Source organism: Vulpes lagopus, chromosome 4 (genome assembly GCF_018345385.1).
Source record: "Vulpes lagopus strain Blue_001 chromosome 4, ASM1834538v1, whole genome shotgun sequence".
NCBI classification, from domain to species: domain Eukaryota; kingdom Metazoa; phylum Chordata; class Mammalia; order Carnivora; family Canidae; genus Vulpes; species Vulpes lagopus.
The window spans coordinates 83,491,351-83,510,548 of record NC_054827.1 but is presented as its reverse complement, the minus strand read 5'-3'; the positions used below and the strand labels follow the sequence as shown (position 1 = coordinate 83,510,548).

At 35.6% G+C, this 19,198-nt stretch overlaps 1 protein-coding gene across 2 annotated transcripts in view; it reads right to left on the bottom strand.

The window, feature by feature from the left end:
- Positions 1–19,198, bottom strand: part of EDIL3 (EGF like repeats and discoidin domains 3) — a 393,873-nt gene that overhangs the window by 265,807 nt on the left and 108,868 nt on the right. For both annotated transcript variants that reach the window (XM_041753350.1, XM_041753351.1), the window contains exon 2: positions 4,537–4,665. In XM_041753350.1, the coding sequence (XP_041609284.1) occupies positions 4,537–4,665 (129 nt within the window). The remainder of the gene's footprint in view (positions 1–4,536; positions 4,666–19,198) is intronic.

The following is a 19,198-nucleotide window of genomic DNA, read 5'->3' as shown; positions in this document are numbered from 1 at the left end:
TCCATGCCGGAAGCCCGACGTGGAACTCAATCCCGGGACTCCAGGATCACACCCTGGGCCAAAGGCAGGCACCAAACCACCGAGCCACCCAGGGATCCCCCTATCTCTGATCTTTTCTAAATATTATTTCCTCTGTCCAAATACTTTTATCTTTCATCTTTCTAGATTGGAATTAATTTTTATAATCACGTGACAATATTACTTTTTCAGGTAAGCATACATTCCCTGATATCTAGCTTAAGACACCTGCTATATATTCTTATGACTCCATATGATTCTGCTATCACACCACCCACCATATTCATCTATTTATTTATCTGCTTTCCTAGCTAGACAATAATTTCTGTAAATTTGTTTACCATTACATTCCACCAGATATGTAACTATTACTTAGCAAGTACTCAATAGATATATAAAAATACATGAAAACTAAGATTTTTTTAAAGTCAATCACTTATTTTGTTCTCTTTGATTACATTAATATACTATATATTTGAGTTGTAAAAGCTTGTAATTGCTATTATTTTATTGTATTAATCTGATAGCACACAGAGGGGAATTATGCCATGTAACTTAGATAATCTAATAATTTCCAAATTTTTAACAAACTCTACAATATTCACTGGTAATAGAAATTTCTGTATGAAATAAACGTGTCAACATTTGGCTTCAAATTACCCAGTGCCATCCAGGAATGTGAGCAGGTGGAAAGAAATTTGGGGCTTAACCACACGGTGGTCTATCTATAAGTCCCCTGGAGAAAAAAGACAGCATGTAGTGAACATCTGTGCAAACACTGGTTAATCTGGCTGATGTCTTCAAATCGGAGGATATGCAGTAGATTCTTTTTCCCTTTCCTTTAATCAAGGAGATATTTTCCTAATGCCTTTTGTAGCTCTAAGAAGTGAGTTATAATAACTCTAAGAGGCTGAGAACATTGAAGTGTGGAAGTATGTCTGAATAGAGAGATGTGTGTGGGAAAGAAAGAGAGACGGGTAAATGATGGATATTAGAGTATAGAGACAGATCAAGAATTATATCTAAGAAAAACAATGTTGTCTAGTGAATGAAGTTCACAAACCTGAGCAGATCAATTTCTCCAAGCTTTCACACATAATATGACAATGTAGGTGATATGAGGATTGATTGCAAATGCGAGAAAGTGTTTTGTGCTTATCTGTCACTAGATGCTTTGGGAGGGAAAAATAAAAGTACAAAATTGGGTGAAGATCTTTTTGAAAAAAGTAGCATCAAGAACTTAAAACAAAGTTACTAAAAGTGATGAGGTTTGAGGTAAAATCAAAAAGTGATTTTTATCTCTAAGAATAGTACATATTTGAAATTCTCTTTCCTAGATGTACTACAAAGAAGAGATTATCTGATTGTAGAGTGAACAGAATAAAAATAATTTTTAGAATTAAGATCAAAACCAAACTTTTTCTAAGAAAATATAGAAAAGATTTTCTTTCTTTTGGAAAGTAAGAATAAGAGATTTAGAATTCATATAATCACAAAACTTATATAGTTTAAAGGTTAGAAGAAATCTTGGCCACATCTCCATCTTTGAGGAGATTAATGTGTAAGTAAAAATACATCGATGGCAACAACTAAAATCTTCTATCTTTTAAGATATTACATTAAAACACCTATAGCTTTTTTTAATGGGGGAGTGTATAAAATGCTAATACACTTTATGCTTTCTGAACTGGTGCTACCTAAAGGTTAGAAAAAAACAACAGAAATGTCCCACCAAAGGAGTATACTTTTCAAACTAAAAATGCAGGATGGTCTTAAATGATCTAATGTTTCATATATTTTGTCCCAATAAGTAGTCTTAAAAATATGAAAAAAGAAACTCAGGTAGGCTAGATGTTAAAAGCATTGCTACTGGGACACCTGGGTGGCTCAGCGGTTGAGTGTCTGCCTTCGGCTCAGCACATGATCCCAGGATCTGGGATCGAGTCCCACATTGGCTCCCTGCGGGGAGCCTTCTTCTCCCTCTGCCTGTGTCTATGCCTCTCTCTGTGTGTCTCTCATGAATAAATAAATAAAAATCTTTTAAAAAAGCATTGCTGCTAAAAATTTTTTTAAATAAAAAAATAAAAGCATTGCTACCAAATGTTTGTATTTAATAAATATTCAGTACTCCCTTATTACATGAAAGTTGAGAAAGAAGTAGTAGAAAGGTAAGTAAGGTAATACATGTATCTCCTAAAGAGGTATCTAACCTAGATTGTTTGATTTCCCCATATTTTCTCACTTAAAAAATTATAATACACAATATAGCAATATATTATATAATATATATTATATAATATCACAATATAGCAAAGTTGCATTCAAGAAACTATGGATATTTTTAAAACTTTGAGGGTACTTATTTTCTATTATTTTAATGTTATAAAACCAGGATATTAAATAAGAATTGGTGTAATTAAATATGCTATGCAAATAACAAAGCAAATAAAAATGGATATATTTCTTCCAAGATATGGATATATTTCTTATAAGAATATATACCATGGAAGAATGTGGTTGCTTAAAACACACACTAAGGGGATCCCTGGGTGGCACAGCGGTTTGGCGCCTGCCTTTGGCCCAGGGCGCGATCCTGGAGACCCGGGATCGAATCCCACGTCGGGCTCCCGGTGCATGGAGCCTGCTTCTCCCTCTGCCTGTGTCTCTGCCTCTCTCTCTCTCTGTGTGTGACTATCATAAATAAATAAAAATTTAAAAAAAAATAAAACACACACTAAAAAATAGAACTTAAGATAAAATACTATAACTGCATTATTTCTGAATATCATATTTTAATAATATATAATAATGAATATGAGGAAAACTTAATTCTATGATCATGTGATTCTCCAGTCTCACTGAACTACATAGAATATGGCAGTATATTTAAAGTGTTGTTGCCCTAGTCTTATTCTTCTGATAAAATGATAAAAATTGAATTAATTTAAAAATATGCACCAAAGAATTCAAGTATTTATTTAAAAAATCTATGAAGATACTGATTTTTAAATTATTTAAAGACATTTGCCTCTTTGATTCCAGATTTGGCTCTTAGAAAATAGCAACAAAAACATTATATACTACAAACGTAAGGCACTGTCAGTTTGGGGTTAGCGGGCTTAAATATAACACTAAAGTTTTATTCTATTCATCTCTTCCTGTTAGCAATATTTATGACTATAATTTTCTCCAGAGATATAGACTTTCCTGAGAATATGGTTCTCATATTAAACTCTGAAACTCACTGTACATATTTGGAGACTGGGTCAAAGTTGCTAAAAAAGTTTTATTTCAGTGGCACTGTATCAAACACCCTACACTAGCAGTGAGTTAATAAAAGGCTTAGAAGAGAATTATATTTGAAATGGATTAAATGAACAAGGTAACTTTCTGTAATAATATAATTGTTTCAGATGTAATACTTTCATACTAATGTCATTTAAAAATACAAGAAAACACATTTAACAAATAGAACACACTAAAATCCAATAACTAGTGGTCAAAAATGGTAAGTTAATAGTTTTAATTATTCTTTCTTTCATTCATTCAATAGTTGTTGGGTTCCATTATGAATAAAGGTACTAGGTTAGTTGTATTAGGTACAATGATGCATAACTCAAACTGATCCCTTACTATAGTTCTCTTCTTCAAAACCGTTTTTCAAAAGCCATCAAAACCTCTGAGGTTTCCAAGGTTTATGCTGGTTGACAAAAATTTAACTCAAAACATGTTTAGTTTTCCTATATTGAACACATATAGTCTACTTTTTATTTTTCTTGGCACTGATATGAAACAAATATAGATTTTTTTTCAAATTTAATCATGGTATTACCTTTAGTCAGAGAGAAAAATCTCTATACAAGTTAAAACAGTGCTAAATTATTTGAAGTATGGCCATATCCTTAATGGGAACAATTTGGAAATTATGAAGTTACCCTGAATCCATAACTACACATGCCAATGAAGTACTCCACAGATGAAAGAAAATTTGAAACATGATCAATGACTAATCAATATTTGCAAAGTTTTTGAGAAGACTCTGAAGAACAGCACAGACTCTGAAACATCATCTTTTATTTATTTATAGTCTTAGAAAAGTAATGGTTAAAAGAGCTACAAAATACTGGTATTATCAGTCACTAAAATAAGTTCTATATTATTTAGAGTGGCTAATTTAAATAAATTGACTAGGGACTTATTTTTAAGTAAGAAGGAAATTTTAAATGTATATCAATATTAGAGAGATAAAAATGTATTATATTCAAGTAATACTTGTAGTAACTTTGAAGTATAGTGTTATTCACTAAAACGTTTTTAAATTATTTGGAATACCACTAATACAAATATAATTTAATTATAAAATAGATATTATAAAATTGAGAGTACTACAGAGGGGTAAACTGATTCACAGTACACAGAAATCTTATACAGAATACCCATACCTCACCACACCAAATTTGTCAGTCACTCATGCATACAAAGAGAATAACTACTGAAATGCTTAAATCTTGCACTTACCAACCTCCACAACACTAGAACAGTTGGGATCTGTGAAGCCATCTGGACATTCGCAGGAAAAGGAATTGTCAGACAATCCTGACAAACAAACACCTCCATTTTCACATGGATTGGGATCACAGATATCACCTGAGAAATAAAGAAATAGATAATGAATTTTCATTTGTCTTAGGCATCAAAATGCACTATTTCATACTCCATCTTCCTTTGGTAAAGCCATCATACTGCTTAGATTTATAAATAAGGTATGCAAGACCCATTTGAAACCATGTGCTTCTATAAGAGAAACAATATATAACATAAAATTAAATTTTCTAATTCATATATTGCTTACTGAATAACATACTAAAAGTCATTAACTTAGTTTGGGGTTCCTTCATTGCATATAAATGAAATATGTCTGATTTGTTAAAGACTAACTGAAATATATCTGGTAGACTGATTTATTAATTACTCCAATAAAAAAGCTTTCTAAACTCACACATTTAACTCTGTAAATTCTCTTACTAAAGGGGTGGGCTTTATTTCTGGATCCCTAGAATCTGGGCTTGCCCATGTGACTTGCTTTGAGCAACAGGATGTTAGCAGACTTGTAGCCAGCATAAGTGTATAAAAGCACTTGAGTATTTCTTTTTTTTAATTTAAATTTTATTTATTCATAAGAAACAGAAAGAGAGAGGCAAAGACATAGAGGGAAAGGAAGGCTCCATGCAGGGAGCCTGATACGGGACTCGATCCCAGGACCCCAGGGTCACGCCCTAGGCCAAAGGCAGACGCTCAACCGCTGAGCCACCGAGGAACCCCTCACTTGAATATTTCTACTTGGAACACTGTCAGGGCGATGAGAATAAATTCAGGATAGCTTGTTTGAGAGAGGTGAGAGAAACATCGAGGAATAAGAAAGAAACTGCCACAGAGAAATAAGCTGTGCTCTAACAAAAACCTATAATATGTGGCCTTGGCTTTGGTACTGGATGGTAGATGGAACCTTGAAAGGCACTGGAAAGGATGGCTATAGGAGGCTGGTAAAACATGAGGCTATCCTATATTACATAGAGAAAAGGAGTTGGTAAGGCTGTCCCCTGAGAAAACTTTCATGACAGAAAATATAACTAATGACTGTTATAAATGAGTAATGAGATTTCCAGGCAGAATGTTAAAGTGTCAATTGGTTCTTAACAATTGCACTGATAAAGTATTACAAGAAAGAGATGTGATAAATAAAGAACTGATGAGTTTGAAAGTAAAGGAATACAGAGAGACCAGAATTTGATATAACCAACCAACCAACCAACCAACAACAACCCCAAAAACAAAAACAACAAACAACAACAACAACAACAACAACAACAACAAAAAACACTATATCTCAATGCCAGCCTTTCAAATCACTGAAAGATCAATTCTGGGGTTTTGTCAGAAAGGCATGGCCTCAACATAAATACCAAATTAAGAATATGGCTAGAAGGGCCCTCATGAAAACATTTCAAATAATTCAAATACAGCCTAAAAGACTCTATAGGCTAAATAAAGGGGCTTCAAAAAGTCCTAAAAGTAATATCTCTGAACAGTTTGACACACCCAAAGTAGCACTGATTAAGTCTGGAGTGAAAAGCAAGCTTCAGACAAAGTCATGGGTGTGGTTTTATTGCACAGAGAGGGTATAAATCGGATTCAGAAAAGCCTACAGAGTTTTTAAGGGAGCTTTATAGGGGAAAGTGTCACTGCCTAGATTAAAAGAGAAGGAGGCTTCTCACATTTACAAAAGCATCTCTGCCCCAACTTTCTACTACTTTGTATTTCTTGGGAACTTTATTCCCTTATAGGAACTTTCCCATGAAATATAGCCTCTCTGTTCTATACTAGCAACTTAGGACTTTAGGAAAATAAAAGTGGAGGTTAACATTTTGTCACATTTTTAAAGGAAGTCAGTAGCTATATTAATAGGATAGATAAAAATACTACATTAGCACTGAAATAGCTATTAGAGTCATGAAATAAGTGAATAAGTGAGAGAATGAATAAGTTTGGGTAATATAATTGAATTTAGTATGGCTAGATTATTTGGTTAGGAATGGCAGCGAAAGTATAAATATCTCCTATTAGTAAAGATGAAAAAATAATAACAGAATTTATAAGATGAAGAGCCAATGAATGTTTTTAACATGTATTCTAAGGTTTTGACATGGTCATATCTATATTTTAAGATGAATATCCTTGCAGCACTTTATAGACTGCATTTGAATGGGGACGCTGTTGACCAATAGAGATATATTTCAATAGATTTTCTATCTCTTTATATATCTAGCTTGCTAGTCACTCAGTCATTCCTTCACTCATCCATCTATTTGTCCATCTATCCTCCCATTCGTTGAGTACCTATTTTATAGCAGGTACTGAAGTCAGTGCTGGGCATACAGATCTAAAGATAGCCTTTACCATAAAGAAGTGCAGGGCCTACTATGCGAGATAAAAAAAAAAAAAAACATGGACAATTACCACACATAGTAAAAGCTGTAATTAGTATACATGATCCAAAATTTAGGATCAACAAAGACTTCTAAAAGGATTCAGTGTTGTCAGGTGATACAGTAGATGAGGGGATATCTATTAAACATTCTAGGCAAAGAGAACAGCATATACAAAGGAAAAAGATCACGGTGCATTCTAGGAACTTCAAGCAGGCCACTATAATTAGAGCATAAATGTGAGAAACAGAGAGAAAGGAGCTCAGAAAGTAGCATGGCCATATAAATAAAGAGCCTGTGTATGCTGTGCCAAAAATCTGAAGTTTATCTTTAAGCACAGAAAAATCATAAAAGGACTTTATGCATGATAAAGTATATGATCACATTCGTGTTTTGGGGATGATAATTGAGGCAGCATTGTATTGGATCAAATGGAAGAGTCAAGGCTGAGGGCAAAACGACTAAGTGTTAATCTCTTTTGAAGTAGTCTAGTCCCTTCAAAAACTGATTTTCTTAACTCTTTTCAGAGACAGCTATGAACAGAGAAAGCCATGAAGGCACCATTCAATTCTGATTCAGCTAATAAATACTAGGTAATAAAACAAGACATGAAAGTCCCCCCAAATCACTACTGCTCTTTCCCCCAGATAATGAATCTAGAAGCAAAGCAATTACTATTGAGATTTTCTAGAAAGAAGCAATAATCAGTTTTGAATGTAATACCATCCCTCTCTACCTTAGATATCTACAAAGTAACATAGCTTTTTACTGCCAGACTAGCCTACTAAACCTGTACATTGCATGAAGATAGATATTAACATCCAAATATTTTTTTGATGAGACATCAGTCATTATTTTGTGTATTGTTAGTACTACAAAAAGAGGAGTTCTTTACTCCCTAGACCAGGATCTGTTGTTGCAGCAAAGTCAACAGATTGAGACACATTGTAGATATTCATATCCATTTATTTACACTCCAGGAGAAAGGCAAGGCAGGGGTGATATCCCAGAGGTTCTCAAGCATACAGACTACATTGATACATTTATCCAAAATCAATTACCTTTCATTCTTATCCTTTTTACTCTTATAACCAAGTTCCTGCATAGTTTATTAACTGATGTGAGCTTATAGTCCTGATAAATCAGGGACCACACAAGGCTGGAATGCCTGGTCCTTGTAATTATTCCATCAGGATGGGAAATTTTGATGTCCTGTGAAAACTTTCTTGGTACGTGTGCTGCCCTTTCTAGGTGATAATACTTAATCTAATTGGTTTTCTATCAGGTGTTTATGCCAGTCATATGATGCTTCTGAGGTCAAAATAAGACAGGGTATGTTCACCTCTCACCACATCTTGTAGACACCAGCTGCTGTTTAGCTGACCTGTTCATTCTCTCTCGTCCTTGAACATTTTGTTCTTTTTTTTTTTTTTTGCTTATGTCTACTTATTTCTAATACATTGCACAGTTGTGAAAATTCATCTTATATGTTATCCCCATTTTTGATATTTACTCAATGTGTTTATGAAAGGTATAAAAGTGGTAATAGATTTGACCAAAATGTACATAGTAGAATCAAGCTAATACTATGACCAAATTGATGTGGGAGTTGAGGGAGAGCAGATATCTAGGTTGATGTCTAGAGCTCCTGCCTCTGTGACTGAGTAGTCATCTTTCACAAGGAAATATAATGGATTTATTTTTAAAGGAATTGTTGTGTTTGAAAAGTCTGTGGGATATCCAAAATGAAAGTGTCCCATAAAGCTACTGAACACACAGATATGAAAATAGAAAGACTTTGGTATAACATGGATTGCTAGGTATGGATGTGAATACTATATTTCAGTGAGTCTTTAAAGGAAGGAAGAGGAGGGTGGGAGGGAGTAGAGAGAAAATTAGAGAAAAGGAGAGGTCCTTGGGCATAACAAAAATAAATGAGGAAAAATAAGGAAGGAAGAGTCTCTGAAAGAGAAAAAAAAAGGAAAATAGTGCTAGGCCTTTCCACTTCAGTATAAATACTCAGTTATTCACTTAGGCTCTAGTATGTCCCAACATGTACCAGTGTTAGATGGACAGTATAGAAGAAAATAAAATTTTTGCTTTGGATAAAGTAGAGGGTGGAAGACAGAAGCCCATCAAACATAATTAGGATTATCACAGACTGTGCTTTTCCACATCTAATTATGAAATGTATCTCTGTGTCACATGGGTTCTCCATGAAGTAAATGTTAAGATAAAGTTAAGAGTGCAAGAAATTTATGAAGAAGTAATGTCTGTGAACAGTAAATGAGGAGGAAGCAGTAATGGGAGGGGAAATCCTTCATCCTGTGATGCAGATCTGACACTTGTGAAAAGAAATAGGAGGTGGGGTGGGAAAGAAGGAGAATAGAGCAAGTAAGCCTCAGTTTGTAATACAAACTTGATGAAGTCTTAGTCAATCCACCAGAAAGGAAAGTTTACTCTTTCGAGACATCCTCCAAGGGCATAAATGACCAGATACTGGTATGTTTGCCATGTTCAGTCACTGGCTGCAGGCATAGTGAGGCTATAAAGCTCCAGGGGGATCCTGGAAGTGCTGCAGAAGGTCTCTGGAGGCTAACTACATTCCTTGCAGCTAGACTGCTTATTTTCTTGAAGGGGGGGGGGGGGTACTACAGCAGTGCACTTCCACAGGTGCCACAATCTTCTCAGTCTCACAACTGTCCTGGTTAGGATCAGTTACATTGTTATCTTGGTCTAAACCATCATATCTGAGCGTGCTGTTTTCTCTACTTACCCATTATCTCAATGGGTTGTACAGATGAAGCCTGATGCTTTAAGTAGAAGCAAATCCTCTAGCTGGAATTTCAAGTCTAATTAAAATGCACTGTAGGGACTTCTGATTCTCTGTCATTTCAATTAACCTGAGAAAGCATCAGCTCAGGTAAGAATCCTGATTAAAATGCAATAGATTCCTGGACTTCAAATCAGTGCTTTTTGTCTGTTTGTTTATTTCCCGATGGATGTGTTGGTAGAGTCCTTTAAAACTAAGATGGCAACCAATACAAGAAGACAGGCTCAATGTGGAAAAATAGGACAATACATGATTTCATGGTTCTTTATTCCACTGTCAGCAGGCTCCTAAAATATACCTCTGCATATTGTAATCTGTGTGCAGCGTTCTAGCTTGATGCTTCTTGGCTGGCTGGCCTCACCTGCTTTAGATTAGGACAGATGTGTTTAATTTGAATCTAACTATGTTTTATGATTCCATCTGCAGTTTATGGCAGACTCAGGCAAATTAAGCTGATGCCGATTTGCCTTTTGGCAAAAGAATGAAGCAATTATTTTTCCCAGGGGCAAGAAATCATTGCAGACTAAATTTAACTTCCTGTTTGCCTGGTCTTTCACCCACTCTCCAGGGTTCTGCTTGGACTGGGACCATCCTGTCTGAGTCCAAAGTCCACCTCATTCTTTTCACTGGCCCACCACCTGTTGCCAGTCACCTGTTCAAGGTGATTCAAAGATTGTCTTATTTCATCTCATTATTAATTTGCAATCCATGATCATTTAGCCTAGATAGCAAAGTGTACAGGCATCTATAATACATCATGTAGCACTGCAGAAGACAATGTAAAACCTTCTAAAAATCTAAAATCTCTTTTTAATTGTGGTTGTTTTTCCTGTGAGCTCAGTATATGAGCTACGCGATTTCTAATGCCAAGGAAAGGATAAAATCCTATGTTGGCCCTACACTGGGAATCAGGTGAAAAGAATAGCTAATTTTCCTCATCAATGTTTAAACTCTCAGATGATTTATGCATTCTGTTTTCTTTATACATTAGTGCCCTTCTCCAGTTCACAGATCAGAGAATCACTGAGTCATTCATCATGTATTGACACTCCAGGAAACACAGTTGAGGCTGGGACTACAGCCTAGATGAAGACACATCAAGTTCCAGCACTCTTAGAATTTATCTTATAGTGGAGGGGATGCAGAATGAACAACTAACTAGTAAGCAAGGTATTGGTCACTATAATAAAAGCCATAGGAATGGGGGGGGGGGTGCAGGATAACAGGCTAGTGAGAAAGGCAGTAAAAAGAACTGGTTACTTAAATGTACAGTCCAGAGATGCTTCTCTGAGGAGGTGTCACTGGAATTGAAAACTAAAGATGAACAGTGCCAGTCATGTTACAATCTAAGGAAGAGTTTTTTAGGCAGGAGAATAGCAAATGTATGGCCCTACTGATAGGCAAGAGTAATGAATTTAAGAAATGGAAAGGGGGCCAATGCATTTGGGACATGGTAACAAAATGTCACTGAATGTTTTTTGTCAGCAACACAATGTTAGTAGCAACCAGTTGATAATTTAAAGCCCCTTATTTGACTGTCCTCATAATAATCAAGGGCATTTCCACCAGGCCTATTCTTAATATTTATCAAACATCTACTGAAAATATATTATTGTATTTACATGCTAATGTTCTTATCTATGTGTATATTGATCTTTTTTACATATTAATATGTCTACAGAGTACTGCTAATGTATTCATGTATTTACATGGTAATATAAATATACCGATAATTTATTTGGAGGAATGCAAGCTTCTCCATTTTTTATGTTCCTTTAACAATGCTTTTTCCATTTCTGAAAAAAAATCTGCATACAGGTATAAAATTAAAAACAACAAAAAAAGGTAACATATTACTCAAACATGTTAACCAACACAAAATATTTAATTTCTTCAGTATTTCCCCACACTAAATGTGAAAGATACTGCCATACATACTGATATGTGGGAAAACAAAACACAGTGACCATTTAAAGTCGTGTTTCACAACTATGACAATGCAGGTCTGTGTATTAAAACCTCATCTTCAGTTTATTGCCCTCCTACCATTTTATTTACAAACTGGAAGAAAATAAAAGCTTTGTCTTCAACTGTACAAATTAGAATTTTTAACAAGTCTGTAAACAGAGTACTTGGCAAAATGAGCCAATTGCAGTACACAAGTTAGCAATAACTCTAGTTAAAATGAAATATATTTCATGAAAATATGCATACTCAACCTGGTAAAACAGAAAAATGTTAGTACCCTTATGACTTACTGCCGGTAAAATTATGCACAACAAAATAAATGTCACTTTTTGAATCAACAATAGGCTTCTCAATTTACTTTAGGGCTTCTGGAGAGACCATTTGTGTTGAATATTGAAATTTTATTTGTTGTATATTCTAATGAGTTTGATGCACAGATTTTTATTTTAAAGCTTTCTTTTGTAAACTAAAGCTTATGAGTGCAGTCAGTTAGATCTCAAAAAAACAAACAGTTAAAAAGGTTTGATCTGATTGTTAGCTTCATATGTACTTTATATATAAATTCTAATCAATATTTCAGACCATTACTTCAATTAGGAGAGAAGGAAATAAGATAAAAATGCCAATAAGAATAAGTTTATCTGCATCGCGAGATCGGCCATTTTACTGGAAAATCACTGGACATACTTGCAATAAAAGACAATCTAATTCTATGCCCTGGTGGCCACAGGGCCCCAAAAGGACCATATTCAGCTATGGAAGACACAAATCTAATGACTAAACGAAGGAATGTCTTAGACTCAGAGCCACACTAAAGCTAACTTAAAGCACATTATCTCTCAGCTGATAGCCAGTGGTTTATCACACTATTTCAAAAGACATTTTTCTTTGTGGATAATGTTTTAAATGCTAAGGGAATACTGAAGAAAATTAGAAGAAAATTAGCAAAATTGTTGAGTATTGACAACGTGAATTTTGCATCCTTTAACACAGCTTCAATCAAGGCTAAGTGCAAGAAAAGACAAAACTATTTGGAGCTCTATATTTTGAAAGAAAATCTGGGCAGACTTTGTGTTTTAAAACACTCTAGAGAGTCCCTTAAAATAACAAAATCTAGAGTTTTTAGAATTGAAAGGGACATCAGAAATGATCTAACCCAATGGTTCTCAAACTTCACTGTATATTACAATCTCAGGGGAGCTTTTCAAATTCCTGATGCCCAGCCCGATTAAATCAGAATGACTGAGGGTGGAACCCAGCCCTCCACATTTTTGAGAACTCATCTAAAGATTTTAATTTATTAAAGAAGAAAAATAAATAAAATGAGTAAGGAGAAAGAACGGAAAGAAGGAAAGATAGAAGGAAGAAAGTTTTTACTTTTCTGCCTTCAATTGAGAGGAAAGCAAATGAAGAAAAATATTTAACTAGATTCCTTTGTTAGTTTACTACGATTATGAAAAAAAATTATTTGCAGGAAGCTATAACTGGCAATTGAAAATGAAGGTACACAGTATGTTAAGGAAATTAGAATAGATACTACTTTTAATTTTTTAAATAAAAAATAGATACTAGATACTATTTTTATTTTTTTAATTTTTATTTTTTTTTAATTTTATTTATTTATTCATTCATGAGCAACACAGAGAGAGAGAGGCAGAGACACAGGCAGGGGAGAAGCAGGCTCCATGCATGGAGCCTGACGTGGGACTTGATCCCAGGTCTCCAGGATCACACCCTAGGCTAAAGGTGGCACTAAACCACTGAGCCATCCGGGCTGCCCTAGATACTACTTTTAATACTAACATGTATTGAAATCCTATCAAATAATTTGCTGAAACTTCAGAAATTAGAGAATTCAACCATACAGAAATTCTGAGAATTCAACCATGCAGAATTCTCAAGTCTGTTGACAATATTGTTTCTACCTCTGAAGAATATCCACCTAGTCATTCAGTTCATATTTCCTGAAGCCCATCTATGCTCCATTAAAATTTATCATTGCTGTACATACTATGGGGGCTCTGATAGACAATGACTTGTTTTCAGGGTTTAAGAAAAGACACAAGTAGTTGACTGGTAGTTACAACTGCATGTTAGGTCTATGAAAAAGAAAACTGTGGGTGCGAAGAGAGCACAAGAAGGGAGCACTAAACTCAGAATTCTGACTTAGGAAGCCTTCCCAAAAGCACGTCATGTCCAATTCAAGACCAGAGAGCTAGTGGAAACCAGCGAGGCAACTACATGGGACAACAGATTGGAAGCAGAAGGAAAAGTATGCGAAAATGCAGGTAGGAGAGCCAGTGTATGTGTTTAAAAAACAGGAAGAAACCCACCTCACCTGGAGAGAAGACTGAACAGAAATGGCAAGAGACAAGGGAAACAAAATCAAAAATGAACTATTGCGATTTCATCAAGATAAAAAGCTTCTGCACAGCAATGGAAAGTCAATAAAACTAAAAGACAACCTACAGATGGGAGAAGATATTTGCAAATGACCTATCAGATAAAGGGCTAGTATCATTCAGTCAAGAAATGGGCAGAAGACATGAAAAGACATTTCTCCAAAAAAGAACTACACAAGGCACACGAAAAAATGGTCCACATCACTTGTCATCAGGAAAAGACAAATCAAAACCACAATGAGATACCACTTTATACCAGTGAGAATGGTTAAAATTAGCAAGACAGGAAATAACAAATGCTGGTGAGGATGTAGAAAAAAGGGAACCCTTTTGCAATGCTGGTGCAGCCACTCTGGAAAACAGTATGGAGGTTTCTCAAGAAGTTAAAAATAGAGCTACCTTATGACCCAGCAACTGAACTACTGGATATTTACCCCAAAAATAGAGATGTAGTGAAACAATGGGATACCTGCACCCCAATGTTTATAGCAGCAATGTCCACAATAGCCAAACTGTGGAAGGAGCCTCGACAGATGAATGGATAAAGATGATGTGATATATATATCATTTATACTATCAACTATATATACCATATATATCGTTTACATCAACGTGGATGGAACTGGAGGGTATTATGATGAATGAAGTAAGTCAGTTGGAGAAAGACAATTATATAGTTTCACTTATATGTGGAATACAAGAAATAGTGAAAGGGACCATAAGGGTAGAAGGGGAAACTGAGTGGGGAAAAATCAGAAAGGAAGACAAACCATAAAAGACTCTTAACTTTGAGAAACAAAAGGAGGGTTGCCGAAGGGGAGGTAGTTAGGGAGATAGGGTAACTGGGTGACAGGCATTAAGGAGGGCACATGATGTGATCAGCACTGGGTGTTATACTAAATGTTGGCAAACTGAATTTAAATTTTAAAAAAAGTGTCAATGCTAAAGAAAATAAAGTGGACAGGATATGCAGTGTCTTTAAGAGTCTCAAAAGGAGTCTGGGCATTCCTGAGCAGAAAGGATAGCCACTTAGGATACTAAGCAGGAGGGCTGACATGATTTGGACTTCAGATTACTCACCTTACCTGTAGTGTGGAGAATGGATTACAAGAAGATAAAATGTAAGTGTGGCAGATCAGTTAGGAAGTGGCAAATGTTACTCTGGCACAAGGGATTGCTGGCTTGGATTAGAATACTAACCACAGAAATGAAGAGAAGTGGATTCCAAAAGTTCTATTGAGAGACAAAATTTATGGGCCAAATGGTTGAAAGGAAAGAAAGCTAAAAAATGAACTCACCTACCAAAATTCAACAAAAAGTTCTGCCTTTCATTCTGATGGAAATTACAGTCTAAGAAGCAAGTTTGGGGATGGTGATAAAAGGAAGTGATAGATTCCATTTTGGATGTGCTTGGACTAAAATGTCTGCAGACGTGCACTTGGAGATACTCAGTGAGAATTTGGTTTTATGCATTGGAACCTGGGGAAAAAGGTTTGGGCTAGAGAGATAAAAAAAAAAATCAGCTCTGTGTTATTTTAATCATGAGAATATAAACAAAAATTCTGAGAAGAGCATTTGGATATGTGGTCTAGAAACCATATACACTTGCAAACTCTGCATTGTAAACTCTCTGAAGTTCAGAATCATTTCGGGATCCCTGGTTGGCACAGTGGTTTGGCACCTGCCTTTGGCCCAGGGCGCGATCCTGGAGACCCGGGATCGAATCCCACGTCGGGCTCCCGGTGCATGGGGCCTGCTTCTCCCTCTGCCTGTGTCTCTGCCTCTCTCTCTCTCTGTGTGTGTGACTATCATAAGTAAATAAAAATTTAAAAAAAAAAGAATCATTTCAACTTAGAAAATTATCCCCTGTGCCAAAGATCAGGCTCTTCTACCTGCATTTTCACATACTCTTCCCTCTGCCTCTGGCAAAAGTCCATAGTATCCAAATAAAATATTATCCAAATATAAACAGGCAGATATAAACAGGTGGGAGGCAGAGGATGGAAATGTACTTAATACGGAAACTTAGGGGCACTAGTTGGCTCCGTCCATTAATCCTAACCCTTGATTTTGGCTCAGGTCATGATATCAGGGTTGTGAGAGCCCCATGTCAGCTCCATGGGACTTAAAATTCTCTCTCCCTCTCCTTCTGCCCTTCCCCACCCTCCCTCTCTTAAAAAAATAATAAAATGACAGAGACCTAACAGTATTTCAATGCTACTAAGAAGCAGCTACAAAAAAGAAGAGGTTAAAGATACAATAGAGAGGAAATACTCAGAAAGGCAAGGAGTGTGGAAAAAAAAACATGACCAATGGGCCATCTACAGAAAGAAGATGGAAAGAAACACTGAGGGCTCAGCCGAGTTTGAAAACAATTGACAGGGGACGCCTGGGTGGCTCAGCGGTTGAGCGTCTGTCTTTGGCTTGGGGCGGGATCCTGGGGTTCCAGGATAGAGTCCCATGTCAGGCTCCCGGCATGGAGCCTGCTTCTCCCTCTGCCTGTGTCTCTGCCTCTCTCTCTCTCTCTCTCTCTCTCTCTCTCTTTGTGTGTGTCTCTCATGAATAAATAAATGAAAATCTTTAAAGAAAAAAAAGAAAGAAAACAATTGACAGTGGTGACAAGTACCCAACATCTGCATAGAGGTCAACACCTGGATGTGTGATAGAAGTAGAGACCCAATCCAGGTATGTTGTTTCATCAGACAGGTGTAGCGACGGTCAACAGAGCAAAAGAGTGACACCTGGCTGGTGTTGATTTTTTTGAAAAATGCACAAGATAGCTTATTGAATTTTATGCTCTAAGATTATATATATATTTATAATTACGCAAAAATTATAAACTCAGTCAAATGTTCTTTCAGAGAATATTTCAGTTATTCAGTTGACAGCAAAGGACAGACTAAAAGATAGAATTTGGCTGCTGTATATAAATAACACAGTACATCATGATGGTAACACTTAGCCCATCAATCCTTGTCGTGAATACAAACTCACACTGACTATAAAAACAATCAGGTGATACAAAGAAGATAAAATTTAGTGCCATGTCCAACTGGGGAAGTTTCACATTCCTTCTTATTTAGATCTTAAATTGTCAATTTTCTGAATGTAAAGCTGCTCAGCCACAGTACAAAAATAACCTCCAAGGAAAACCAGTCAAAAACAAGTTGGCTAACTTGATCACTTACGAAACATGGGTACCCAAAGAAAGAACTGGACATTGTGTTAATCACTGGATAACCCATTTTATCTTTTTTTTTTCAGACAGAAAGGATACATCATGTTAAAATTACAGAAAAAAATTGTAAAGTCTAATTGTGTTTTATTTAGAACCTTGTTTGAAGATTCACAATTTAAGACAGCAGTAGAATGACAGTTTCAAACTGTAGCACGTAAAAGCTGAAGGAATATTTTTCAGTTTTAAGTACAGCCCCAACTATTTATTGCCAGATGTTTAAAGTAGTCAATCATGTCATTACATAACATGTTTATAAACTGTGCACTAAATCTTACTGCATTATGTTTACCCATTTGGAGGCTAGAGAAAAAAAATTAAAATGCATCCTCTTCTAACTAAAAATAACCAATAAGCAGTTATCTAATTTATGGAATGGAAGTCATATATTAAAAGTCAGATTTAGATCTTGATTAATTTTTGTATAAAGTGAATGATTTCATACTCAACTTTTATAGCAATTTTCGCATGAAAGCAACACTTTATAGTTTCTGAATGCTCTAATTCCATATAATGTATAAATTTTCCGAATTTAAATCTTTTTATTCACAGTCAACAGTTCAAGGGAGCAGAAACATAAATGACTTAGGCCACTGTCTATAGACATGCTTACTAATAAACATGAGAACACACTAGCTCTTTAATTATTTTAACAAACATGGACTATCTTATTCAGATTTAATGATTATAAGGCCATTGTGTTTTCCTAATGCAAAGAAGTTCCTGACAAGTAAAGACAGCTGAGCAATTAACGCAGTGGAAGTCAGAAATTATGGGTGTTCATGCTATCTTCTTGGTTTTCAACAGGTGTCCAATTTTTGCTGTTAGCACTCCAATTTGCATCTTTATAGGGAACAGCCTGATTTTAAGGAGGGAAGCAAAGTGCCCTTTCTTTAGGAGTTCCAGCCGCCTTAATGGAATGCCATTCAGAATATTAGTGCTTTTATACTGAAAAGGCAAGGAAATACTTAGGAAGCTGGGCTGTTACTCTTCTGGCCTATCGAACAGAAATGTGACTTGTTAAAAGGAAGCCATTAAGCACAGAAATGGACAACTGAGAGAACTTGAACACATTAAAAATAAAAACCCATTGCCTCTACTCTATCAATGGTCTCCATCCCACATTAGGTCACATACTGTGAGTCCTTACCAGGATTCGATCTCTGTATCCCTCCTGTCCTCGTTTTTGTGATCATTTAATACCCACCAGCTCCTTCTCAGTCCCTAAACCAGCCCTGATCCTAAAAGAAGGATCTGATTTGGCCTAATGCTCGGAACCCAGCATATCACTGCTATTCATGAGGTTCTGACCTTACTTGTCTTTCCCTTTTCTCATTGGTTTAATTACTGTCTATGCAATTTTGTTAATGACTCTCAAATATGGGTGGTATCAGCACAGTTTAGAATAATTTTGGTTAGATGCTTCATGCTTCAAGCTACATAAGCCATTGGGAAACCCTACGTCCCAAGCCCCCCACATAGCTTCCTTGTGACAGACCTATCTTGATGACACAACTATTCATAGGACTTAAATTATGCACCCTGTTTCTGAAAAAATTTCTCTGACACAAATTACCTGCTTGCTCAAATTTCATACACTCTTGAATTCTTCTACTCCATCACTTAGTTGAACTGTTAGAACATTTTATTATTTTATAGTAATATTAGTTTAACATGTTTTTGTGGCTTAACTATGTGCCAAACATTATACTAAGTGCTTTATGAATATTAATCTCATTTAATCCTTATAATACTC